This window comes from Populus trichocarpa, chromosome 4 (genome assembly GCF_000002775.5).
Source record: "Populus trichocarpa isolate Nisqually-1 chromosome 4, P.trichocarpa_v4.1, whole genome shotgun sequence".
NCBI lineage: Eukaryota > Viridiplantae > Streptophyta > Magnoliopsida > Malpighiales > Salicaceae > Populus > Populus trichocarpa.
In genome coordinates this window covers 1,102,188-1,128,752 of record NC_037288.2, presented here as the reverse complement: position 1 = coordinate 1,128,752, position 26,565 = coordinate 1,102,188, and the positions used below count along the sequence as shown (strand labels likewise).

At 33.9% G+C, this 26,565-nt stretch overlaps 2 protein-coding genes across 5 annotated transcripts; one reads left to right on the top strand and one right to left on the bottom strand.

Moving 5' to 3' along the window:
- The first annotated feature begins 610 nt into the window (after positions 1–610).
- LOC7458528 (uncharacterized) lies at positions 611–1,690 on the top strand. The gene has a single exon (XM_002305541.4). It carries the CDS (start codon positions 778–780, stop codon positions 1,429–1,431), a length of 654 nt encoding a protein of 217 aa, XP_002305577.1. The 5' UTR covers positions 611–777; the 3' UTR covers positions 1,432–1,690.
- Positions 1,691–7,904: 6,214 nt separating this feature from the next.
- LOC7479056 (beta-amyrin synthase 2) lies at positions 7,905–17,297 on the bottom strand. Of its 4 annotated transcripts, none has more exons than XM_024599202.2 (18): positions 16,941–17,297; positions 16,399–16,584; positions 15,767–15,856; positions 15,406–15,603; positions 15,189–15,273; positions 14,720–14,886; positions 11,872–12,057; positions 10,648–10,761; positions 10,373–10,534; positions 9,989–10,111; positions 9,803–9,901; positions 9,631–9,687; positions 9,483–9,529; positions 9,212–9,355; positions 8,946–9,123; positions 8,749–8,829; positions 8,460–8,543; positions 7,905–8,343 (listed from the first exon to the last, which is right to left on the bottom strand). In XM_024599202.2, the coding sequence occupies exons 1-18, from the start codon at positions 17,136–17,138 to the stop codon at positions 8,221–8,223; spliced, it is 2,322 nt and encodes a 773-aa protein (XP_024454970.2). In that variant the 5' UTR covers positions 17,139–17,297; the 3' UTR covers positions 7,905–8,220. The 4 variants fall into 4 exon arrangements, with proteins under 4 accessions (XP_024454970.2, XP_024454969.2, XP_002304910.3 ...); XM_024599201.2 differs by having other exon boundaries at positions 11,872–12,060; positions 16,941–17,295; XM_002304874.4 differs by having other exon boundaries at positions 10,415–10,534; positions 11,872–12,060; positions 16,941–17,292.
- Positions 17,298–26,565: the final 9,268 nt, after the last annotated feature.

Here is a 26,565-nt window from a genome sequence, read left to right as displayed (position 1 = left end):
GATATAATTTACAATACATTAAACCTTTGAATATATGTGTAGCTAGGTGATCTAAGAACTTAACTAGATTTATTTGAGTTAATTTATTCAATTTAACTAAAATCTTCTATACTATACCATGTTAAGCTTTGAATTCTAAAATTCTAGGATTGATTGTTAAACCTAATCGAATTTAACAACTATCACGATTCAAACATTCAAGACAAAGAAGACACTATTGTCGTATATATTGGCAGTTGGAAATCATTGGAAATATTTACCACCCGTAAGATCAAAACCAAAAGACTAAAAATAGTAAATTACTCCGCAGTAATCTAATTCAATATCCAAATTTGGCAAAAGTTTTTTTTTTTTTTTAATGTAATCTCGACTCTCAAACGACACCCAAAAATATTCTTTCCTCAGTCAGTGGTAAATGCACCTCACTTGCTTCCAAAAGCAAGTGAACCCACCAAACATCCAACTCGACTGTCAGTTCATTGCCAATCTTGGCGTCTTCCATTCTCACCATCCATTGTCATGAAATGAAGACAAAATGAACTCCAAATTCACATGAAATGAGCCTCCTTTCAGTGAAATACAAACGCTATATATACATGTCTCCTTCTTCAAAGTCACTTATGTTAGAGCCTTCTCATGGACTCTTAACAATATTTACTTTGCTTTAAGGCTATATAGTGTCATATATTCTCAATTTTTTCTAAGTGGGTTCTTGTTCTAACCCAAAGTTTTTTTGTTTTTGTTTTTATCTTATCATTAAAATTTATATGACACTGTATGGCCAAAGGTAGGAGACTAACTGCAAGCCGCAGTGAAAGATTGCTAGGAAGTAGTTATAGCTATGGTAGCGGCCATGGACCGATGGTGAATGACGTGTCGGAACTAGGCGAGGAAGATGTGTGGTCGATGGTGGATGACACGGCTGATCGGAATGACCGTGGTGTTCATAATTCCAACTGGAGTCCACGCACTGATCTTGAAAATAGTTTTGACAACATGTCTATTAGCAGCGGCCGCCGTAGGATCCCAAGAGATGACCGCCACATGGGTGGGTTATCATTGGCCTTTGAAGATTCTTCTTCTGGCAAAAACAAAATAGCTTCCTCGAGAATTGTGCACCAGTTTCGTGGAAATGACCTGGTGGCATCGCAATCTCCCCGCAACATGGCCACGTCAGCTCCCGTGAACGTGCCCGATTGGAGCAAGATTTATCGAGTCAACTCGGTCGAATCATGCAATGACTCCGATGATGGGCTGGATGACCAGGAGTCCGAGATGGTTCCCCCGCATGAGTACTTGGCACGTGAGTATGCACAGAGTCAAAAGATGGGTGGCGCCTCCGTGGTTGAGGGTGTGGGCCGGACGCTTAAGGGCCGAGACATGAGTCGCGTGCGCGACGCGGTGTGGAGCCAAACTGGGTTTTATGGCTGATCGTTTTGCAGATATATGGAAATCAAAGTTCTTGTTACTATTTTTTTTTTTTTAAGAAAAAAATTGCTTATGATTTTTTCTTGGGCAATGATTCAGCCGAGTTGATTCGGCTTTGAAATGAGTCAACTCAGTAGCTAGTGAGCTCGAGCATGATTCTGAATGATGGATGATGTAAGACTGTCATTGCTTCTACTTGTCATTTGATTGGAATTTGTACCCATTTATTGCTAAGTGGTAATTTGGTAATTTCAGTCAACAATAGTAATGCCAAGGGCATTTGTTCGTAATTTAAGGAAAAATAGACCCAAAAAAATTGTCCAATCTGGTGAAAGGAGATTTAGCTTATTTGTTAACCTTTATAGAAAAAGGAATTAAGTACATACAAGTACCAAATTATAATCCCTTTACTTCTCGCTAACTCATTCTAGTCACCAATAATAATAATAATAATAATAATAATCTTATTTTTTATATGTGAATTTCCTATGTATAAAAAAGCATTTGTTTTTTTTTTATCGATAACTAGGAGTAATTTTTGTTTATTTTATACGGGACTAAACCTTTATTTTTAATGATAACATTTTTTATATTAATCAGATTTACGTGTTTAATGTAATAATCTTATCATTTAAATTTAAGAAATTAAGGGAGAGGAAAAGACATTTGTTTTGTAATCAGCAAGTTGCAAAAAAGTTTCTATATATTCAATATTAATTTAATTGAATCATATTATATCATTGTGATGCCAAATGAATCATTTGTCACATTATTGTATTTAATAGGAGAAATACCTTCGTTTGATAGGTTATATATACAAGAAACATGAAAAATTCTAGAACATGATGTGTAATTAATTTGAATAAAGAGATTCAAGGTAAGGTGAAGTCTTTCATGACATTAATGATTTCAAAATCACTATGAAATTGCAAATAAAAAATACAAGAAATTGAGTAATAATGATTCCTATGAATACCATCTTTCAATGCTATTTAATTATTCCCTCAAGATATCCAAAATATGCTAATGATGTCACGACGTTACATTTTTGGCATCGTATTTGATATAAAGTAACAATGTTTCCTATAATTGATTTTTTAATATATATTTTAATTAAAATAAGGAATATTTTTGAATTAATTTTGCACATGAATTGCAACTAAGTCTAAAATTGATTGCAAGAGAATCGTTTTAGTGATTGTTTGCCTTTTCAAAATGTTTTTTTTAAATTGTTTTTTAAATTATTAAAAAAAAACATTATAGGGTGGTTTTCACTTGATAATGTCAAATAAATAAATAAATAATAAAATATTATTTTGATATATTTTCAATTGAAAATACTTTGAAAAAACATCATGGACTACAATAACGAATATACCAATTGTAAAATTGATGATAACATTATTTTTCTCCACAAACATAAAAGCATATTTTTTATTGCAATCTATCAAATAACCATCTCAATCTAATAATTTAAGTTGTTAAGTGAGGTTTTAAGATATGATTTATATTATTTTTTAACACATCCCTTCAAGTGAAAGCTATTTGAGCTTGAAACTTGCACAAACCCATATTATATTGTGCTTAATTTTTATTAAATAAATAGGAATGATGAGATTCAAATTCATGACTGCTTGGTTATCAAGATTATAATATCATGTCAAAGAACAATCTCAATCCAATAACTTAATCTGTTAGGTAAGGTTTCAAGATATAATTTATATTATTCTTTAATACAATCTAATGCGTTTACTTTGAAAATAGATTATATTATTTAAAACCATAAATTAACGAAATATACCGTTTTAATCACTATAGCACCTTCTGAAGGCTTAAACAACCTAAGATGAGAGCATCTTGTTTTTGGAGAGAATGGTTAAAAACCAATGGCCCAAACGGTTTCGAGAGAACTGAAAACAAAGGAGGATATGGCATAGAATACAGAAATGAATTGGGACAATAATTGTGGAAACCAGCAGCTGGAGAGAAGCAAAAACAATTAGCTCTTAATGGAAGATGATGGATGATGCTGCGAGGGGCCATGGGGTCACGTATTGACAAGGTCAGAGGTGTCTGCACCTGATCATGGCTTACCTTTTTCAAGAAAAGGACCCAACTCTTTTTATTGGGTTCACAGCTCACATGAGCCTAGAGCCATTGGTTTTTTTTATTTTTGAAAAAAATATACTATTTTTCTTCTAGTGATGTTAATAAATTCCCCTCCCTCTACCACCAGAGGACTGTGGGATATTTAGAGGGTCCACAAGATTTCATGATCATCACCAAAATCAATGATCTTAAATTCCCAATTCTCTTGTGATTCATGCACGTGACATGACCTCAAACAAAGAATTGACAATCCCATCATCACTTTAAGTACTTAATGGAAGAAGTGGCATATAGTTTCAGTTGGGTTCTTTGAAAGGCTGATTGAGCCTTTGAAAAAAAGAAAGAGTAAACTTGAAATTTGATGGCTCTGATGTGATCATTAAATTTGATTATTTGCCATAAACAAAACCCTAATTCAAATGTGTGTTTGTTATGTAGTATGATGAAAGGTGGTTTTTAAAAGTAATTTTCAGTTAAAAATATATTAATTTTTTATATTAGTAGATATTAAAAAACCAATTTAACTCAGAAATTTAAATTGTTAGTTAAGGTTTCAAGATATAATTTATATTATTCTCTAACATACTTTCTCAAGTGAAAGTTTTTTGGGTTTAAAATTTATACAAAACCACACTATCTTGTGTTTAATCTTTATCAAATAAATAAGGATGATGAGATTAAAATTCATGACCGTTTAATCATCATTACTATATTAGATTAAAGAACTAATTCAACTCAGAAGCTACCTACGGTAAAACAAATAATTATGTTACCCTGTTTCACCTTTTAAGGTTAATGCTCTGGCATAGAAAATACTAGATGGAGGAGATGTTTGAGAATGTGTGGTTTTTGTTAATTCCAAACTTGAAAGCATTAACACCTGGCTGCAACATAAGACTGAGACTTGGTGATTAAGGACATTATGTTATAGTTTATTTCTAGTGATAGTGATAACATGTTGACATTTTATCCATCTTTTTCGAGCTGCTATTAGCTAATATCTTATTTTATTTTTGCATCAGTCTAGTGGACTTGATGCCAAATTGCCAATCCAGCCTTCTATATATCAGCCCAATTGTCTGGGTTAAGCCTAATATATATATATATAAGCCTTAAGGGTTCTTCTTCTTCTTAATTTTATTACTATATTTTTTTTTATAACAAAGACTTTTTCCTTTTTTTCCCTTTCATTAATACCAAATTGATATAAAATAAATTATTATCTCCCAACATTTTAAAAAAATCTGACAAACCATAGTTTTTCAAGCAAGATTTAGTTGTTTTAGTAATGACAAATAAAGTTTTTCGAAATTTTCTAAGGAAGGATTTTTAAAATATGATTTCTCTATTAAATCACTTAAGGAGACGAGTATCTTGTTGTAGTAGATTAATAGAGGAACACGCCAAATTACCATGCCTCGTCATGAAAGGTTTTAACTGTTAAATATTGTCCATGTTTGTCTATCTCTTTCAAATAATAAAATTTAGATTTGTAATCTTTATTCAAATGACTTAAATTTTCACATATAAAGATACAAAAATTCTATATAAAAAGATATATCGGGCTGGGTTAAAACTTTTGTGGACATTACAAATATTTAAGTGTATTAATTCTATTATTTTCAACAATTCTAAAAAAATATTGGGTTGCAACTGTTGGAATTGGATAAAACTCCTAAAATATATATATTAGAGACAATATAAAAAATATCATAATTTTCACATAAAAGCAAAACAAAATAAAAATCACAATTAACCATTTTATCAAATAGTTAGGGAGCAATATGATACAAAAATAAACTAGTAGGAAGAGACTATAAAATTCTTTTGAATTTATAATTTGACTAAAAAATAAAAGTTCAATTTGGATTCTTAAAATCTTCATTTGTTTTCTCATGATCTCTTGGAATTGTAAAATGCACTATCAATTCATCAAATCAAGTTTCAAAAGGAACAATATAATTAATGTGAAAACAGAGAATGAAGAGAAGAAAAAAAGATTAAGAGAATGAGAGATATTGTGAGTGTGAATATGAAAGAGAAAAAAATAAAGAGAGAGAAAGAAAAAAAAATATTATTTATCCAAAGAACTTGAGTTACTTTCATTGAGTTATACAAGTTGGGTTGGGTTGAACGAGTTTTAAAAATCCTAACCCACACTTGACCTGTGATATCTATTTATTAGGTTTTTTGACCAACTGTCATCTGTAATATCCACATTATTTAACTTTAATAGGTTGAGTCAAATTAAAAAATAAAAATATTATAAATGAATTGATTTTTTGAACACCACTAATTCCATTCATAAAGTAAACAATAAATAGAGTTTGATGTCCACTTCCTTAAATGGGTGGTAGTCCAATATAGATATAAAAAGAAAAGGTTGTTTTTTTCAAAGAAAAAAAAGGGGAAGATAAAGGAGGTACATACTTATTTCTTTTAGCGTTAAAACATGCTTTTCAAGATATATTTTAAATTGTTTTTTTCCTTATAAAACAACAAATTAATGCTTTTTAGGTGTTTTTGGATGATTTTAACATGCTGATATAAAAAATATAAAAAATATCTTAATGTATTTTCAATTAAAAAGCACTTTTGAAAATTTCCTGTATCACAATACTAAATACGCAGAATGCGAGTAATAATCATTTTTAGTTAGGGAAGAATATCATCATTTATCCCTCTAGTGTTGAAATGTAGTCAAATTAAAATACCAAGTATATCTTTACAACAACAAAAATTGTATTTTCAGTAAAAATACTCTAAACAAATACTAATTAATAACATTTGGATTATCTTTGCAGTAGTTTATTTTATTCATAGTTGAGAATAATAGAATGACTTAACTTATTTCTTACCCAACATTTTCTATTTATATGTATAAGGCAGTACACGACAGTAACTGTAGGAACTGCAACATTGAAATAATCCTACAGTAATTTTTATATATATTATTCTATAATACGCCCCCTTAAGCCGAGGTTGGAGGATCAACCCGGAGCTTGAATTGAAAAGCAGTAAACGAAGCAGCGAAAAAGGGGTTAGTAAAAACATCTGCAAGTTGATCGTGAGAGGAGATGAAACAAATTTGAATTTCTTTCTTCGCAACAATGATAATCAACTTCAACATGTTTAGTAGTGAAGCTAGATAAGTAGATAAGATTTGCAGATAGATAAATAGAACCAAGATTATCACATCAAATGGTAAGAGCAGAGGTAGATGGAATTTGCAGATATGTTAATAAATACTAAAGCTAGATAACTTCAATAGTGCTGTCTGCTAAGGCTTTATACTCAGCTTCAGTAGAGGAGCGAACAACTGTGCGTTGCTTGCCTGACTTCTATGAAATCGGCATCTGACCAAAGAAAATAAAGTAACCACATGTAGATTTCTAGTCATCAATACTATCTGCCTAATCTGCATCCTTAAAATCATGTAAAGCAAAACAAGAATTACAAGTGATATAGAAGTCATAGAATGTCGTACCTTTAAGATAACACATAATACGTTTAACGACGACATAATGAGAATATGTGGGAGCATGCATAAACTGACATACTCTGTTAATAGCAAAACCGATATCTAGTCTCGTGAAGGTGAGATATTGAAAAGCACCCATGATTTGATGAAATCGTGTAGGATCAGAAAACAAGGCATCTGGTAGTATGTCAACCTTCGAAGTAAAGACTAAAGTATCAATAAGTTTGCAGGAAGTCATATCAACCCAGGTAAGGATGTCCAGAATATACTTGTGTTGTCGTAGCATCAAACCCAAACTGGTGGAATGAACTTCAATACCTAGAAAATAATGAACTTAACTACAAAAATCTATTTTTTTTATAAAAAAATTCCACAACTTTTTTTTTTACTAATTTATTTCCCGAACACCATGCATGTTCTTATGCTTTTCTCATCAGTTCCACAAAACCAAATGGTGGAAGCCAAGTGTTTTTCTTATGTGATGAGAACATAGGTAGGCTGCTAAAATATGTCTACAATATAACTAGAAGGATAAGAATTGTGGAATAAAGGTGTTTTTCTATGTTTACTCATTTCTAATCCAAGCTTGTTGCGGAATATTCACCTTCATTCAGCTTGAGCTTGAAAGAGTATATTAAACGAAGTACGCAATTGTAATAATTACAATTATGAAAACCATATTTATATAAATATAAAGGATGACTACTATCAAATAGTCAAGTCTCCCATTATACATAACCTATATTTATTCTTTAACTTGCTTGAAGAGGAGAGGAAAATAGATAAATTAAATTATTTAAACAATAACACCAAGAAAAAAAATACAACTATTTCCCAATAGATCACATTGCTCATCACTTCCACAAACCAAATAGTGGAACATTGATTATATATGAAGTACCATACTCTATTTATATAACGTTTCAAATCCTCAACCGGGATGAACGTACATTTAAACAACAATGCCAGGAAAAAAAGAACTCGCCACTTATTGAACTTAAAAATAACAAACCAATTAAATTTGATTCGATACATGAAGTGATGAAATGAAGTGATAACTCATTATCGATCAACTCGCAATCAAGCATTTATTTTGAATTCGAAAATCTTTTAAAAAGGATTTTCAATAGTGTTTTATTCTTATAATTTATTTCCGAAATACCGTGCTTTGCTCATCACTTCCACACCAACCAAATGTAACCTTAAGTGTTTTGCTTAGGCAATAGCACATGCTTACGGTATTCACCCAAAGCCCAGAGTGGGAATATGTTCCTGTAGGAAGCATAATGCAACATGGAGGTTTTCACAGAGGCCCCTGTGATTTCCTGTTATGAAGAATACTTTGTGGTTAAGTACAGATATAGGAACAGAATTAGAGTTGACGGAGAATACATATCAAAAGATTAAATTGTTGCACAAGAAAAGCTGCTGAGGAAATTACCTGCTGAGGAAATTCACCACTTTCAAGCTGTGAATTGATCAATAATCTTGCTGCTTGATGTAAAGGTGTTGCATCCCTTTCAGCCTGTTTAAGAAATATAAATTGGGAAAAATATATATTGGATATTGATTTCATAACGAGGTTACACTGTTGTTACAATAAAGTATACTTTACTATTGCTTTAAACTTTATACTCTATCATCCATTTTGCTATATTACCTTGTAATAGTATTAGAAAAAAATATAAAATTATTTTTGAAACTACTGTATTTATATTTTGATGTCTAACCTGCCCTGCTCGAATTAAACCCACCATTGTCCACGCGGTTTGCACTAAATTTGATCTGTTTCCATCTAGCGGTGTGTATTCCTGAATTACCATAGAAGAAAATAATTATGTATTCACAACATGTCATGTCTCTCTTTCTAAACTAATCATAATTAATACAATCACCAAAACCATTCATTTAAAGTAAAATGATTTACTGAGTTTCGGCAAGAAAGGTAGCTCTCTCCCCAGCCTCCTGACTTCAGTTGTTTTGAAAGTAAAAAATCACAGCCTTTGCACACCACTTCGCTGTTGCGATGTGTCTTTCCAACCGCTGCCAGTGCAACTAATACAATATATGCTGCATATGTGTAGCAAATCCCCCAGTTTCCATACCTATTGATAGCATGTTACATGTGCACAAATCAACAATTTTTGTGTCTAATCGTAGCTTCAGTAATTGCATTTGAGAAGGTAAATGTACCAGGAACCATCTGCCATTTGTGCATTTTCGATGTAATGTGTTGCTTTAACCACAGACGTTTCTATTTCTTTCCCCCGGTATTCGGGATGTAAATGACTGAATAATGCAAGAGCTTGGGTGACTGATGCTGTGCAATCAACATATCTAAAACCACCAAATTAAATGACCAACAATGTCAGTATGTATTTTCTACGCGCGCTCGCGAACACAGTTATACAATCAAATAACAGCAGACATTGTTAATGTAAGGAAGACGTGGATAATTTCATACTCAGTTTCGACCATGACACCACCGAAAGTTTCTGTAGGATTAAACATCTAAGAAAAAAGAAAAATAGAGAATTACTTCTTGTTTCAGAGGATGTTGTTAGTTATTATGCATATATATAAATTTTGTATAATTGCCAAGCAATATTTACCTCCATCCATTGCGGTGACGTTGCTGGCTCCCAAGCTGAAAACCCACCATTTTCGCTCTAGGATAAAACACAATTAATTTGGAGGAATGAAACAAAGACCTTATAGACATGCGACGCACAAACACTCGTACACTGAAATTTAACAGGACAGGTCAAGTGCACTCAATATTACCTGCAAGGTAAGAAGGAAATCCACTGCTTCATATAATTGCTCGACTTCAATTGTGTCGCGAACAATGTCTGCGGGCATTTGTGATAACAAGAGTAAAGTCTGCAATATTTGTTAATCATTTGTGTTACGCGGAAAACAATAATAAAATTATACTAATTATAAGGTGTTGCTCAATATTATAAATACCTTTAGTGCCTCAGCTGTGCAGTCTGAGACTTGCCAACCTTGATCTTTGACAGTAAGAGTCCATGCTCCTTTACAAATTTGATGATACGTACTCTGAAAATCTCCCGGTGGGTTTTCTCGGATCTATGATTTAGTATTGAAACAAAAATAAAACAATAAAATTATAGATATCTAATTAATAGATAAATTAAATTTATATTCGTTTAATGAATTAACTTAAACGACCTTAAACCAAAATAGTTTACGGATTCTATCCTTTTCATAGATATTTATTCACATAAATAACTTACTCCACAAAAAGGAAATATGGGAGACCAAATACATACATATTTTTACATTATTATCAGGCAATGCTAATATAAATATGAAACAAGGTTAACATACCAAGTTATATGGTTTATATAACCTGCAGGACAGAAATTCAACCTGTGAAAGTTTGATGAAATTGAAGGCTTTTCGGAGAGTTGAGCCATATTCATCAGTGAGATTGCTTGCAATAATTGCTTGAGTAGCAAAAACAGAATCCCACAGCTGGGAACCCATATTCTATGTCCCAAATAAAAATAAATCAATTAGCACGTTTAATATTCAGATAACCTACACTTTCCAGTGATCTTGGAAAAAAAATATTCTAATAAATGTGGATGAGATCAGATAACCTGCACTTTCATTCCATCTTCAGCAACCCACAAGTAATCAGGAACTGTAGCAAGGTGACGCTTGAGTGAATCTTGATTAGGATCCTCAGCCCAATTGGCAATCATGTTCAAACTCTGAAATTTTTATTATGTGAACCAAGCATGAGATGATTAATTATGAATTTGAGCCAACCATTTACTTAGTGTTCCACTCGGTATACGCGTGCATCTTAGGGCCCATTATCTTCAATAATATCCCACCCATGTTATAGGGCAGAGAAAATTTAAAAGTAGATTTTTCTATACAGTTAAGATTTATTCAGAGATCTAGAAAGTATTTGCTTTGGAATAACTGATGTCTTCAACTATTTTTTTTAGTTTTTCTATTGTTTCTTATTCGATTTGGTTTGGTTTGTATTTTTTGAAATTTTTTTTTTTTTCACTTGGCCATCTACTTAATGGCACGGGAACTTCAATAATACATTTGTAAAACATATCCCACCGGTCCTTACCAGTGCAAGGCCCGATCACGAGAGGCTTACCGAGAACAAAGAATCAATCCATCATAACAAAGACGTTCCCCATCTAGGCGTAAACTCGGTCTCAATGATACTCTAGTCTAATGAATTAGGTAGCTACCGTGATATCATCATTTCCACACAACATTGATGCATCACTATTAAAAACACTTATCCCCTAATTAATTTCTAAAGCTATCAGAGGGAAACGAGTAGACAAAGCTACCCTTCTTCCTATGCAACTTACCAGCCATGGCTATTAAAGAACAAGAAGGTCTAGGGTTCAGAGACTCATTCTTCTTTATCTTCCCCCACTTCATACATTTCCATTTTTCCTCACTCCTTTAATTGATCTTCTGTACTCATATACATCTGCTCCCTTAATTTATATCCTACTCATTGTGTAAAGAGTAACATTATTTTTTGAAGTTACCCGACTTCATCATAAGACTTCATGATTAGATAATTAATTTAACGAGGTATATCCTATTTATAGAACTTTCCAAGCATTACAAATGTTGTAAAGCCCGAAAACATTATTTTATTGGGAATGTGAACATTTTGAATCAATGGATGTTTCATCGAGAAAATAACTTCAAAAGTTGAAAAAACTAGAAATTAACCTTCAACATAGTCTATATCCCTTCTGTAATTACTATAACTTAAATTTGGTTATTTGCTTTATATGTCCCTAAAGTCACATACAGTTTGGTAGACAACATGATACCTTTTCCACAGAAGCATGAGTCAAATATCCAGTGTGCTCATCTTCATATCGAATAAGCCTCATTGCTTTTGCCAGTGCTTTCTCTCTTAGCTTCGAGAAAGGCCAATGTGTAGAAAGTGGTTCGGCAAAGTAATATAGTACACTACTTAAAACATTTTCCACAAGAGAATGAGGCTTGTATAGATCCTTCTGCATCCAAAACAACTTCATAAGATTTTATATTATACTTGCGAAAAATATTTCTCAGATGCACTATAAAATATTTTATAAAAATCCAATCGAAGTAAAATGTTTTATTTTAAACATGTTTTTCATAAATGACATGAAAATACAATGATGATGGTAAAGTGGTTGGTAGAAATGGAGTAATGATTGTGGTAAAGGTAATGATGTGATTATTGCCTTAGGACTTGGAAGGAAAGGATTCTTTTCAATAGATGGAAGACTCTATAGATGGAAGACTCTGTTTCATAAACTCTCTACCATTTAATCTTTCACTTTATTATATGCCCATGTTTAAGATATTTTTTAAAGTGAAAAGAAAATTATCTTCATGCAATGAAGATTTTTATGGAGTGTAGATATGAATACTCAAAAAAAATAAAATTAAAAAGGTAACTTAGAGTTTTCTAATTAGGTCAAGAGAGATGGAGAGGGATTGAAAGTCATATCTATACTGGCAAAATCAAGGCAATGTTGTTTAAATGGTTTAAATGGTTATGGTGATATAATAATGATGTTGCAATAATTGGAGGAATCTTATAAATATAAAATATCAGTTTAATAATAGAGGGGTAGTGCCAAAGTTTTCAGGAATTATTTCAATTATTTAGAGTGGTGTTTGTAGAACTATCAATGATGTGGAGGAGTGTTCTCTTGATCAATAAAGGCAGTTTTAGTGGCTGGCTGTAAAAATTAAGAATGACATTTAATTCTGGATTTCAAAACGGTTAGGAGATTTTGCCTCCATGCTTAGATTTCCTATTCTTTATGTAGCTTGTGAAAATCCAAATGCTAAGATTTAAAAAATGGGATCCTAGAATCACTTCAGTTGGAAATGATTTGTATCATGAAGGAGAAGACTTTGGGATCGAGAAAAGGTAAAGGAAGATGAACTAGTGCAATTGTTATTAGGGGTTTTTTTATGCCAAAATGTTGCTTATAGGAGAGTATAAAGACCAGACCCAAAGGGTTTTGTTTCGATTAAGAGTCAAATTTATTTTTTTGAGTCAATTCTTTTGACAAGAGATTTTTTTTTATTGGATATATGCTACTTTGATGCTCCCTCTGAGGTAGATTTTCATATTTAGGTTTTTATCTTGAATAAATTCCCTACAAAACATTTTATGAATCAAAGAGATATGTTATAAGGTAATGATTTAAACTATCTTTTTGGTGAAAAGGAGATTGAAACTGCGTTTTATATTTTACTTTACTGTGAGATGGTTTGAAAGTTGTGGTCTCACATGGTAAATTGGTTAGAACAACGGTTGATCTTACTTCAATCTTTAGATGAATTTTTTTTCATTATGGAATGACATGGTACATGGATCTATGCAAAAAAAAAAAAAAGATGAGATGTTTGTTCTTTTTTTATATAGTTTGATTTGTTTGGAATGCTCGCAATAATGTGATTTTTAATGAGAAATAAACAAACTAGAATGATTTGTATTATTCCCTTTTTCATTGGGTTGTTATGTAGGTGAAATGTAGTAATTAAAGTTTCTGCTATACTGAATCAGATTTACTTTGTTTATCAAAAGGTTTTTTTATGTGGACTAAGAGGATAAATATGAGAAGCGATTCTTCTAGCCTACCTCCTCCAATATGTATGCTGAAGTGGAATGGTGATGTGTCTTCAAATGGCAAACCATGCCTTCAAGAATCAATGGTGTTCTCAAAGTTCATGAAAAGAAATTTATGATTGCGGGTTTAGTTTTGTTAGTAAGTTTGATGACTAATCTGAGTTTTTTTTTAACTCTTGTCTCTATTAGGCCATGTTCTTAATGACTATAACAATTAATTAATAAATATCTCATGTTTTATATAAAATAAATTAATGTGATTGTTGTGGAAGAGTTAATTATACAAGGTATTATAAAAGTTTAAGTTGTAAAGCATGCATTTTTTATATAAATTGATCAAGTTAAACTAGTGGTGAGGTCAAACCACCCTATCATGCATGCTAAATATATAACAAAAAAGATAGCAGGTTAAGTATAAAAGATCCTAGCATGCATTTACATAAAAAAGAAAATAAATAAAGAAATCTAGTGTGCGTGTAAGATACATATTTGTTAAAGATCTTAAAATATTACTCGCCATGAAAAGAAATAATAACCTGACATTTCTCAACTTTAAAACTAGACATTTTTCCTTTAAAGCCAATTCAAAAAGAAGATAACTAACTCTTCAGATTCCTTATTAATGGGCTAAAAAAACATAAATGAATGTGTATAAAATATTTTTTTATAAATCAAAAAATTATTTATAATAAATCCAAATCTAAATTCAAAATAAATAAATAAATAAAAACTCAAACCTAAGCCAAGGCCCCGAGGCCAAAGCTCAAGCCAACCCAAACGCAAGCCAAGTACATGCATGTGGGTTAAACCTTACTACTTTGCTAATACTTATTTGCTATTCTTCAACTTTTTATTATATAAAATAAAAAAAATCTTTTTTTCTTTTTCACAATGTCAACCAATAATTCATTTTCATTTACTTACAAATTTCGATTCTAAAAATAAGTGATTCCCACTTTAACAATGTTTCAGTAAAACAAATTCAAACTGTTATATTAATGGTTACAACGAAGACAGTGATCATATAAGGAGAGTTCAATTACCTTCAAACATGAGATGCGAGCTTTAGTCCAATCTACTTCACCATATGGTTGAATGTAGAGTTCTTCCCTTAGTAATATAACGAGATCGGTTATTGGTGCCACAAATTTCTTACCATACAAGTAAGCCAATGGAATATAAACTGTGCGAAAGTAACACCATAAGTTTCCTGCATTGTGTGTGTGATTAAATAATTAAGGGAGGAGATGCATAAAGCAATCAATATCTGAGAAAATATAGAGTAAATATGGTGAAAGGTATTTTTGTAGTATTTTATTCAACTTGAGAGAATTTATGTCAAATACTCGTACTTTTGAATAATAAGAGTAATTGTCGTAACAAGAAGGTCATTGTAATTTACCAAACAATATTAAAACTGTTTTCTATGGGGTTCATTTTAAAAAATTACTGAATTTTCTAGTCGAGTTTACCATTACAATTTCTCTCAATAGCAGTTCAAACCTTCTTTACCTGTACTGAAAGGAAGAAATGATGGGAGAAGCAAACATTCTGGAGGCACTGGATTGCAGCCAGACCACTCATATAATCCAATGAACTACAAAATCAATATTTTAAATGCTTATAAGTTTTATATATGGGAAAATAAATACGTAAAAAGATTTGACTTGTGAGTTTCATTAGTGTTGTATATTCATGTTGAGTATTTCAAATCAATTTGCTCATTCACCGAAAGAAAGTATTTTCCCCAGATAGATATCATTGTTACACCACCATGATCAAGTATCCATTTACGGGCCTTTGCCACAACTCCATCTTTGCCTCCTTCGGGTTCTTCTCCAAGCAAACGCAAGGACACATAGTTAAGTGCTGTACATAGCATCATGCTATGGCTTTCAATATGGAAGCCCCATCCCCCATCTTCATTCTGCAAATCAAGTAAACCTAATCATTAGTATAATGGAGGAACCAGTCCCCTCTCAACCATCTTTCGTGAACACGCTTTAACCACTAAAACTTGAAGTGTACGGTCCCTTGCACTCGCCACCTTGGAGAAGCAGGCCTTTCGCCAATTGATATCATGTACTTACTTGATGATTATAGATGTATCGAACCATTTCCCTTTTATGTTCAGGTGAGAGGATTGTGTTCAGGGTTCCTGTAATGTACAGAGCAATAACCTGCATTTCAAACATATCTTTTAACACTTAGCCATCACTTAATGAATTATAACAATCCCTTATTAGATGAGAATCTTTTACAACATAAATTGAGGGTTACTGCTTCCTCGATATTCAAAAATAGATTTTGATAATATATCAAGGGAGTGCTCAACTTGATATGTTTAAATTAATTATTAAGTGTAGAATACATTAAGGACGACAAGTGCAGCCACTTCCAAGCTTAGCAAAAAGACTTCGATGAAAGATAAACAAGAGCAACTTTTACCAGTATCTGCTAGATCAAAATCCAACCACGGAAGCTTTGGGGGTGTTCTTATTGTGAGATTGTTACTGTGACGCAATTTATTTATTTTTTATATCAGTATATTAAAATTAAATCATTAAAAACACTAAAAAAATATCAATTAATAAAATGTATTTTTAAAAATGCATTTTTCTAATTTCTTATAATGAATTTCTCTATTTATCTTGTTTACAGAGCAGATCTTTTTTGGGTTTCAATTGCTAGCTAGCATGAGTGTTCTTAAATCAGGACTTACCAAAAAAGGCTGTTCAAACAGGAGGGCTGAGAATTCAAAAGGCCAGTGCCCATCCCTTGCTTGTAGTGCTGAGGTGAACCGAACAGCTTTCCTCAACGTAGTTTCTGCTTTTTCACAAGTTATTTCCTCTCTGTCTCCCAATCTCACTGATGGTATACTCAGATCAATCCCATTTTCTTTGATAAGCTGCATTTTCGAACTCAAAGAAAACAGAATAAATGATAAGATGAAATTTAGCCTAAGACCCTTCGGACAGCTTCATGAGATAAAAAAAGGAGGGAAAATTAATCACTCAATCTAATGGTAATTTGTGATATGATCTTAGTTGGGTAACACTAGACTAACTATATATTGAACTACAGACTCAACTAGCTTGAAACAGTTATTGCTTGAATTAAAGAAGAAAGATATGACTTTTCAATATAATATGACATGAAATGGAAACTCTAGAGATTAAGCATGGAGCAAACCCCCGAAACTAACAGGTTCAGTTTTGCTTAAAGTGTAATGGATGCAGCTTTTAGGAATACTACAAGTTAAACCTGCAAATTCTTGAGAACATCACTGCTTGCTTTAACTTGAAATCGGTTCTGAGAGAAATTCTCTCGAGCTTTTTCGACTTCTGCATGTTCCTCCGGGGTTCCAAGATCAGGATCGAATTCCCAAACTTGTCTGCCAACAAAATCATTGGTGCTAAGCAGCCATGCATCATGGCCCTCTGCTACCTCAAGCTTCCACATTGCCTACTCTCACTTGGTTTTCTGGACCTTTAATTTGTGCTTCAATTTTACAACACTATGCATGTCAATAATATAACTATATTTATAGATACATACTACGATTTTCAGTCAATTTTTTACGGAACAAAAAACGTGGCTGACATTATAATCTTATTTGAAAACAAATAAAAAATTGAACGATATCTAATTAAATAATATTTTAAACATAATCTTAATTATTTTATTTATAATGACCTCTAAAATGACCGGTTAAAAAATGCGAGGAGCTTGGGCCCTAGCCTTTTTCATAGCTGATCTCATCTTAATTCTATTCCAATCAACCTTCAGTTTTTGGCAACCGCATGATCCAATCAACCTTCAGCAACTTGCTCGGAAGTCGAGGAAAATCCCAGTGTTAGTTGCCTTCATCAAAGCAAAAATTTAATTACTATTTACTATTGTTAAAAAGTAAAGAACTTGGCATTGAAGGTGGTTAGAAAGTCAATACTCGAGTATATTGCAGTGTTTTGAAACCCGGACCGGCCTGGCAGGTCGACCCGCGACCCGGCCGACCCGGGCCTGGAACCGGTCCGGGTGGAGGTAAAAACCTGTCTGGGAGTTGGCCCGGCGAAACCCGGTCGACCCGGCGGGTCGACCCGGAACCCGGGTGTGACCCGGCTGTGTTTTCTTATATATATATATAAGTAAAACGCCACCGTTACAAACCTTTTAAACCATGAAAAGTTGAAGACAGAAAACCTAATTTCTTCAATCTTCAAACCTATATCTGGTGCAAAGAAGAGCAGAGGAATTTAAGTTCAAGGCAAGCTTGTTACTTGTTTGGCTCTCTTCAGTTCAGTTCTACGAATGAAGGTAAGATTAAGCTGCTGTTATCTCTTTAATTTTTTGTTCGCGATCTTCTATGCACAAAAACATGGATTCGCTCGGATTTTGACGATCAAAATGCTGAGATTAACTTTCTCCCCTTCTGGTATGAGAAAGTAAGTTTTTAAATACAAAAATTTACCATCTACATATACAAGTGCTATCAATCAAGCAATCCCATCCTGATATTAGAAAGCTGACAAGCTATGTCCTTTACCCACAGGCCATTCATCATGCTTGCCAAGGCAAACGTTAAAAAGGAGGCAGCCATTGACATTTGCTCCTGAACCAGTAAGGTGTTGCATTGTAAGGTTTTATAAGGTTTTTTTTTTTTTTTGGGTTGACCTGGGTTGACCCGGGTTAACCCATCTGACCCGTGACCCGATCATTATACCGGGTCAATCACCGGGTCGGGTTTAAAAACTATGGTATAGTGACTTCAAAAATTTATTTTTAAATTATTCTTATTTTATTTTAAAATATTTAAGAAATATTCTAAGAATCTAAATAAATCTATTTTTATATCAAAACACCCTTAAATATATCAAAAATAAAAGAATTAAACTAATTGAAAAGATTTCATGAGTATTAATATATTTTTACGATAAAATGAAAGTAAAAAAATATCTTCATGGGACCTCTCTTATTGAGAGGAACCCAATAAAAGTACATGGATGAATTATGAAAAAAATTAAATTTTTATATCAAATTTTAATTTTACATGCCTTGGGATCTATATCTTATTGGAGGTCAATTACGGTCCTTTGTCTTTTATTTGGATTTTTTAAAATAAGTTAAAATTAAAGCTTGATCATTAATTTAATACTATAATATCAATAACATGCAAGGCAAACGAGATAAAATAAAATGGAAAAGATTTGAGTGCATCTACTGTCATCATCACTGTTTCCTACTCATCTATTTCTTTCTTTTCCATAAATTTTCCTTGAAATCTATCATTTTCTGTCTCTTTCTTCTCTGAATTAGTGCTGAGCTAGCCACCCACTCACTGTCACTGTCTAATTGTCTGTGGAGCATCTTATCAAACCGAAGTGGACATGTGAATATAAATGTACATATAAATTACAATGAAATCTATCATTTTCTGTTTGTTTCTTCTCTGAAATAGTACTGAGCTAGCCACCCATTCACTGTCACTCTTTAATTGTCTGTGGAACATCTTATTAAACCGAAGTGGAAACGTGTAATCTTGAATATAAATGTACATATAAATTATATGATCCAACCACTAATTCATTACTTCACGCTCTCTATTTATCACTCTTGGCAGTCTTTTGATAACTGTAGTAATTGGCTGATAACATCTTGTCAATGAATAGATATGACAACATCCAACAAAGCAACCAAAGCATTTATAGTCTTATTATGACAACATCCAACAAAGCAACCAAAGCATTTATAGTCTTATTATGACAACATCCAACAAAGCAACTAACGCATTTATATATTGTTTTTATGTTTTAAAAATATTTTAAAAAAATTAATTTTTTTTATTTTTTTGTTTTAAATTAATATTTTTTTAATATTTTTAAATCATTTTAATGCACTGATATCAAAAATAATTTTTAAAAAATAAAAAAAATATTATTTTAATATATTTTTAAATAAAAAACACTTTAAAAAAACAACTACAATCACATCTCCAAATACCCATACTCAAATCTTAGTACTTCTGTATAGTTACAGTACTTAACCTAGCCTTTCACCCAGTACAAAGAATATGTTGTAGGATGAACGAGTCAATTAATTGGTCGGTTAGTTGATCTGAATTCTGTACTTTTTATTAAAAAAAATTAAAATGACATAACAAGAATTGAAACTCTAGCAGTAGAAAGACATTGATGGATCACCAAAACCCATACGTGCCAATATCTCATCCAAATAGTACAATATAACAGAGTAAAAAGCCATGTGAAAATCTAGCTTCAAAAGATATCATTTTTGCTTCTTCCTCATAAGGTCATAAGGTGACAAATAAGTTCTTTAGCAATTAAGACATGTTTGCTAGAAAGTAATTTATTTTTGAAAAGTAAATTTTAGGAAAATAAATTCTAAAAAAGTATTTTTTGATGTTTGGTAGTGTAATGAAAAATAAATTAGAAAATATTTTCCAGTGTTTGGTTATGTCATGAAAAATAAGCTGGAAAATAACTTATTAATGTTTTATTTTTCTCAAGTTTATTAAAATAATAAGGAACAAATCTTGCAAATTAAAAAGTTGAATGAGAATGAAATTGAAAAAAAATATAATTTCATAAATTATCTCAAATAAAATAAATAATAATCAAAATAATAGAGATCAAATCTAAAAAATTAAAAAAAAAGATGAAGAAATTAAAATAATAATAATTAACATTTCATAAATTATTTCAAATAAAATAAGTAACAATCAAAAGAATGAGGACCAAATTTGATAGATAAAAAATTTCAATAAAAAAATGATAAGGAAAAAGCAAATAGCAATTATAAAAATAAGGACCAAAATTAATATAAAAATTAAATTTTAAGAGATGAAATTGAAAAATAAATATTCAAAACTAATTATATATAGCAATCAAAAGTTTGAGGATCAAATTTGATATAATCAGCAAATAATGACATTTATAAATTTTTCACAACTTCCGGAAAGTGTTTTCCGCCCAAATTTTTCAGGAAAACACTTTCCTGAAAACCAAGCCAAATTTTCCTTTGATTGGAAAGTGTTTTTCGTTGACCAACTTTTCTAATGGCAAACAAACACAGGAAAGTTTGGAAAGTGGTTTCCCAGAAACCACTTTCCAGAAAACAACACACAGCCAAAAGGGAAAACACTTTCCTGGAAACCAAACCAAATTTTTCTTTGACTGGAAAGTGTTTTTCGTTGACCGGAAAGTGTTTTCCATTGACCAACCTTCCTAATGGCAAACAAATACAGAAAAGTTTGGAAAGAGAGTAAAACAGAGAGGGAAAATTGTTTTGAAAACAGAGACGCAACAACATTTTGAGAGGACCAGAGAGAGAAAAAACGAAGGAGATGCGAGAAACAAAGACACATAAGAAGAGAAAGAATGGAAGAGGAACGTACACAAAGATGAAGAGAAAGAATCATTGGCTGGCAAAAACAACTCCCTGTGCACAACCACCTCATTCACCAGAAGAACCACCACAATGTCACCGTCTGTAGTTCGCAACACCGCCACCTCGAGCCACCGTCAACAACAACAACACCATCACCGTCAGAAATAGAAGAAGAAACGAAGAAGTGGGAGAACTAAAGCAAGGTGAACAAGAAATACAGAAACACAGAGAAAGAAAGAATAACCACCGGCCAAGAGCCTCCCCAGTTCACAACTATTGTCGCACGTGTGCGGCGTCGCGGCGATCGTCCACCCTCAAGTGTAATGGATATATATCTGGTAAATGTGGGGAGACAAGGAATTCTTTGTCTCTTAGCGGTGAAAAATGGAATGGGAGTCGCCACCTAGTATTTTGGTCACTAGGAACCTTAACTGGTCTCAGAGATTGGGTACGGAGATTGATTGCGTAAAGGGAAGGTATTAGCACCCCAAATACACCCTACCTAAGGTAAGCTGCATTGTTTTATTGTCTGATAAAAAAAATCTAAGGTCTTATCATGTTGGTCCGTCTATGGTTCAAGAAAAGCTCTCCTCAATAAGGAGGTTCTTATCTTATGGGGTAAAAATCTAACCGGCCTAATGTCTATAAAAGAACTACCTTTTTAAAATCAGGAATACGTTTTACGTATAAATTCGTAACCCCAGACATTAAAACAAAACAAAATATATTTGTTTTTGATTTTTTGAAATATTGGCCAAGTTCTCATGACTTTAATAAACTGGTTATTAAAGCCAAAATGCATGCTAAAATAATATATATATATATTTTAAGTTTTCTTTGTTGTATAAAAATACGATATGATTTTTTTAGCTTTGAGAGACTTGGCCGTATGCATGAAAACAAAAGTTTTTTTTTAAGAAAAAAACCAGGTATTTTTAATACCGGATTTGTATTTTTACGATATAAAAATACAGACCAATGTTAGTTAAAATGACGTAGAAAAATCCATGGGAAAATCACATTTTTCAAAAATATATATAATAAAAAAAACACAAAAAAACAAAAAGGAGAAAAAAATGAAATGGACTGGGTTGTATTGGCCCAACTACAAGGCTGGACTCAGCCCAGCCGCGTGGGCTGGGCTGATGTTCCAGCCTTTAGTTAATAGGGCTGGACTCAGCCCAGCCGCAGGCTGGGCTGATGTTCCAGCCCAGAGAAAAAAGGGGCTGGACTCAGCCCAGCCGCGCGGGCTGGGCTGATGTTCCAGCCCACTGGAGAAGGGAAGAAACCCATGTAGCCGGTCACTGTGCGCATGCACAGTAACCGGCTAATTATTTTCTTCTTGCATGCAGAACGTGCACAGTGCACGTTCTGCAGGCAAGAAGATGAATTAGGACCGGTGGCTAGGGGGGAAGAAGAAGATTACCTGAGGCGGTGATCTCGGGCGGTTGAGCTGGCGATGACGGTGGCTGTTCTCGGGGGCGCTGCTGTGGCGATGACGGTGAGACCCAGTGACAGCAGCGGCGCTTCTTCTCCACTGTGCAGAGACACCAGTCGGCATTTCCTTCCCTGCCGGTTTTTCCTTTTTATCCTTTTTCTTCCTTCTCCCCGACTGTCTCTCTCGGTTTCCTTGTCGATATCCCCGGTTTTTTGGTTTCTCTGTTTCGGTTGTTCCTCTCTCTCTCTCTCTTTCGGTTTCTCTCCCCGTTTGCTGTCGTTCTCTCCCCTCTTCTTCTTCCTTTCGGGTCACTATTTATAGGGGAAGGGGGAGCGGGGTCGACCTTGCCCCGTCCCATCGCTGCCCATGCATGGGGCGCACGTCTCCTGCACTGCTGTGGCGTCGGCCGAGGTGGCCAATGGAGGCGTCGCTTGCGGGGCACGACTTCTCTGTCTGCTCATCATGAGGAGGTGCGGGTGGCGTCCGGTTTTGGTTTTAACAGGGCACTTGGGGAGCGAGAGAGAGGAAGAAACAAACGGAGAAGAACAAAAACTTCTCTTCCCCTGTTGCGTGTCCAGGGGAAGAAGAAGGAGGAACAGTGCCGTCTAAAACGGCACTGTTTCGTTTTTCCTCTTTTTTTTTTTTTTTTTTTGAAAATTCATGAAACGGCGTCGTTTTGCCTAAAACGCGCCGTTTCATTTAAATGAAAACTGGCGCCAAAGCGCCAGACTGCAAGTCAATCCTTCAATTTGCGCGTGTTTTGCATTTTGGTCCTTGGTCTCGGATTTCTTCAATTAAGTCCCTAATTGGCCATCAAACTTCAATATTTATGCAATTAAGCCCCTGATTTGACCAAATTAACTCTCAAAAATTATAATTTGACCCCAGAACTTTAATTTCTTTCAATTAAAACCCAAATTAACTCCAAAATCAATTTTTCTTACAATCAAACGCTCCATAAATTCAATTAAACCTTCAATATAATTTAATTGAGTCCACCAACATCTAATTTTGGACTTTTCTTCCTCAAATTGAATTTTCTTTGTCAACAGGGCTATCATCAGTCAATAAAATACTGCCAAACTTTAATTTTTGTATTTTTAAACCTCCTCAACCAAATTTTGACTATTTTCTGAGCGTTTTGGCATTCTCTTTTAACTGTTATATTTTATTTTATTTTTGTATTTTTATTTTATTTTTATTTTTTTTAAGAGAGGAAAAAATGTGAATTTGGGAATAACTCAAAAATGGGTTATGACAGTTGCCCCCCTCTTTACAATGCTTACGAAGCAAAGATTTTGCGTAGTAAGTTTTGTAAAGAAGAAAAAAAGAAAAAAAGAGAATGATCACATTATCTTGGGCGACCAGCCCACACACTCACACTTACCCTGGTCTATTTTCATGAGCGACCTGCCCACACATATTCAAAGTGGTCCATTTTCAGGGGCGACCTGCCCACACACTCACACTGGTCTATTTTCACGGGCGACCTGCCCACACATACTCACTTTGGTCTATTTTCAGGGGCGACCTGCCCACACACTCACACTGGTTGTGGTCTATTTTCATGGGTGACCTGCCCAAGCATACTCAAAGTGGTCTATTTTCAGGGGCGACCAGCCCACACACTCACGCTTACCCTGGTCTATTTTCATGGGCGACCTGCCCAAGTGGAAAAAAAGGAAGAGTGGTCTCATTGTAATGGGTGACCTACCCAGGTGGAAGAATGGCCTCATTGTAATGGGTGACCTACCCAGATAAAAAAAACATGGAGAATTGGTCGTGTTGTAATGGGTGACCTACCCAAAAATGGGAAAAAGGAAGAGTGGTCATGTTGTAATGGGTGACCTACCCAAGTGGAGGAATGGTCTCATTGTAATGGGTGACCTACCCAGATAAAAAAACATGGAGAATGGTCGAGTTGTAATCGGTGACCTACCCAAGTGGAAGATTGGCCTCATTGTAATGGGTGACCTACCCAGATAAAAAAACATGAAGAATTGGTCGCATTGTAATGGGTGACCTACCCAGAATGAAAATAAGAAAGAGCGGTCGTATTGTAATGGGTCACCTACCCAAGTAGATGAATGGTCTCATTGTAATGAGTGACCTACCCAGATAAAAAAAAACATGGAGAATGGTTGAGTTGTAATGGGTGACCTACCCAAGTGGATGGTGAGGGCTCAAAGGCGCACTCGAAAGGAGGTAGGGTTAGAAAACGCACTACCTGAGAAATGGTGGCTCAAAGGCGCATACAAAAGGAAGTGAGGGCACAAAGGCGCACTCGAAAGGAGGTAGGGTTAGAAAATGCACTACCTGAGAAGTGAGGGCACAAAGGCGCACTCGAAATGAGATAGGGTTAGAAAACGCACTACCTGAGAAGATGGTGGCTTAAAGGCACACTCGAAAGGAAATGAGGGCTCAAAGGCGCACTCATAAGGAGGTAGGGTTAGAAAAATGCACTACCTGAGAAGTGAGGGCACAAAGGCGCACTCGAAATGAGATAGGGTTAGAAAACGCACTACCTGAGAAGATGGTGGCTCAAAGGCACACTCGAAAGGAAATGAGGGCTCAAAGACGCACTCGTAAGGAGGTAAGGTTAGAAAACGCACTACCTGAGAAGTGAGGGCACAAAGGCGCACTCGAAATGAGGTGAGGGCACAAAGGCGCACTCAAAATGAGGTAGGGTTAGAAAACGCACTACCCAAAAGTTGATGATGAAACACAGATCTGACAATGTTGAAAGCAATGCATTATGATCAATATGCATGTATACTTACCTGAGAAATATAGGTCCCCATTTCTTCATGGTGTCTTTCTTCTCTCAAAAGTTGGAGTGTTGATAGTAAACATCGATGGCTTTTTCGCTCTTGCTTACTCGAGTCATATCTTGTGATCTTGACTTCTAGGAAGGACTTGATGTCATCATACTTCTTTGTCCTCCGCCCTTTATCTCAAGGGTTGTCAATTTTGCCCGACATTTTTCTTAGAAAGAGAATCATGGAGCCAGCCCTACCACGAGTTTTTTGATTGCCCCCCAGCTTGATCATGCCCCCAAGTGTTCAATTCGGGTTCGGGGATGAGGTTACGTGAAGGAAGGTTTGACAAGGAGTTGTTTTTATGCAGAAATTTTGGAATTTCAAAGCTATTCCAGACACAGAAATCATTTTGACATCGATTCAAAGCAAACTCATTCTAAAGAAATTCAAGTGATTCCTATGGAGAGGTTTTTAGAAGTGATGAAAACTTTTTGTTTTGTTTTTGGTGAAAAATATAAAGTGACACTTGGTTGGTCAAAAAGGTTTAAGATTTAATGTGAGGGTTTCAACGAACCAGTGTTCAAAGCATTCATTTTATTTGCATGAATAATGATTTGGTTTGCGTGAGAAAGCAATGCCTACCGATCCAAATTGCTTGCCTTTGATCAGAAAGGGCTTGATTAGGCACGTAATGTAGGCTTGGGCTCTTGGTTTAACGAGTCAATTAATTGATCGGTCAGTTGATCTGGGTTTTGTATTTTTTATTAAAAATAAATTAAAATGATCGAATAATAACTAGGTTAACCCGCCTATACCTTTCGGCCTCTGTTGATCCACCTGTAATGTTTTATTTGGGATAACTACAAACCAACCCCCTATCGATGACTCATTCAACATATCAGTCCTTAAACCTTCAAACCCTTGCTAGATATGGCTTAACCTCACAATGTTAAAACCAATTAGTCCCAAGAGTTTATTGCTTGTAAGAAGCTGGCAAGCTGCTAAACACCATATAAAATGTAGATGAGAAACGTTAGTTTATGTCTTTTTAGTAAAATTACTAGTTTATAAGTTCATGTTATGTTGCAGAGGTTAGATTATTTTTTTTAACATAACAAAAAATACTTAGGTTATAGAGAACTATTTTGAATTGTTATTAAACTCGGCTTAGTGGATCAACTTTGAAATCTCCTGATCCAACTATTTTTTTACCCTGAGTTTAAAATTAAACCATGTGAAAATTATCTCGATGTAACTCAATTGACTCGGCCAATCCAAAAACAACCTG

What these genes read in the sequence shown, in the direction of transcription:
- LOC7458528 (XM_002305541.4), top strand. Translation starts at nt 778, where the DNA reads ATGGCCAAAGGTAGGAGACTAACTGCAAGCCGCAGTGAAAGATTGCTA.
- LOC7479056 (XM_024599201.2), bottom strand. Translation starts at nt 17,138, where the DNA reads ATGTGGAAGCTTGAGGTAGCAGAGGGCCATGATGCATGGCTGCTTAGC. An exon ending in GCACAGCTGAGGCACTAAAG is followed by an intron (nt 9,902 to 9,988) that starts GTATTTATAATA and finishes CAAATATTGCAG; the next exon opens with ACTTTACTCTTGTTATCACA. An exon ending in ACCTTTCTTGCCGAAACTCA is followed by an intron (nt 8,830 to 8,945) that starts GTAAATCATTTT and finishes ATGGTAATTCAG; the next exon opens with GAATACACACCGCTAGATGG.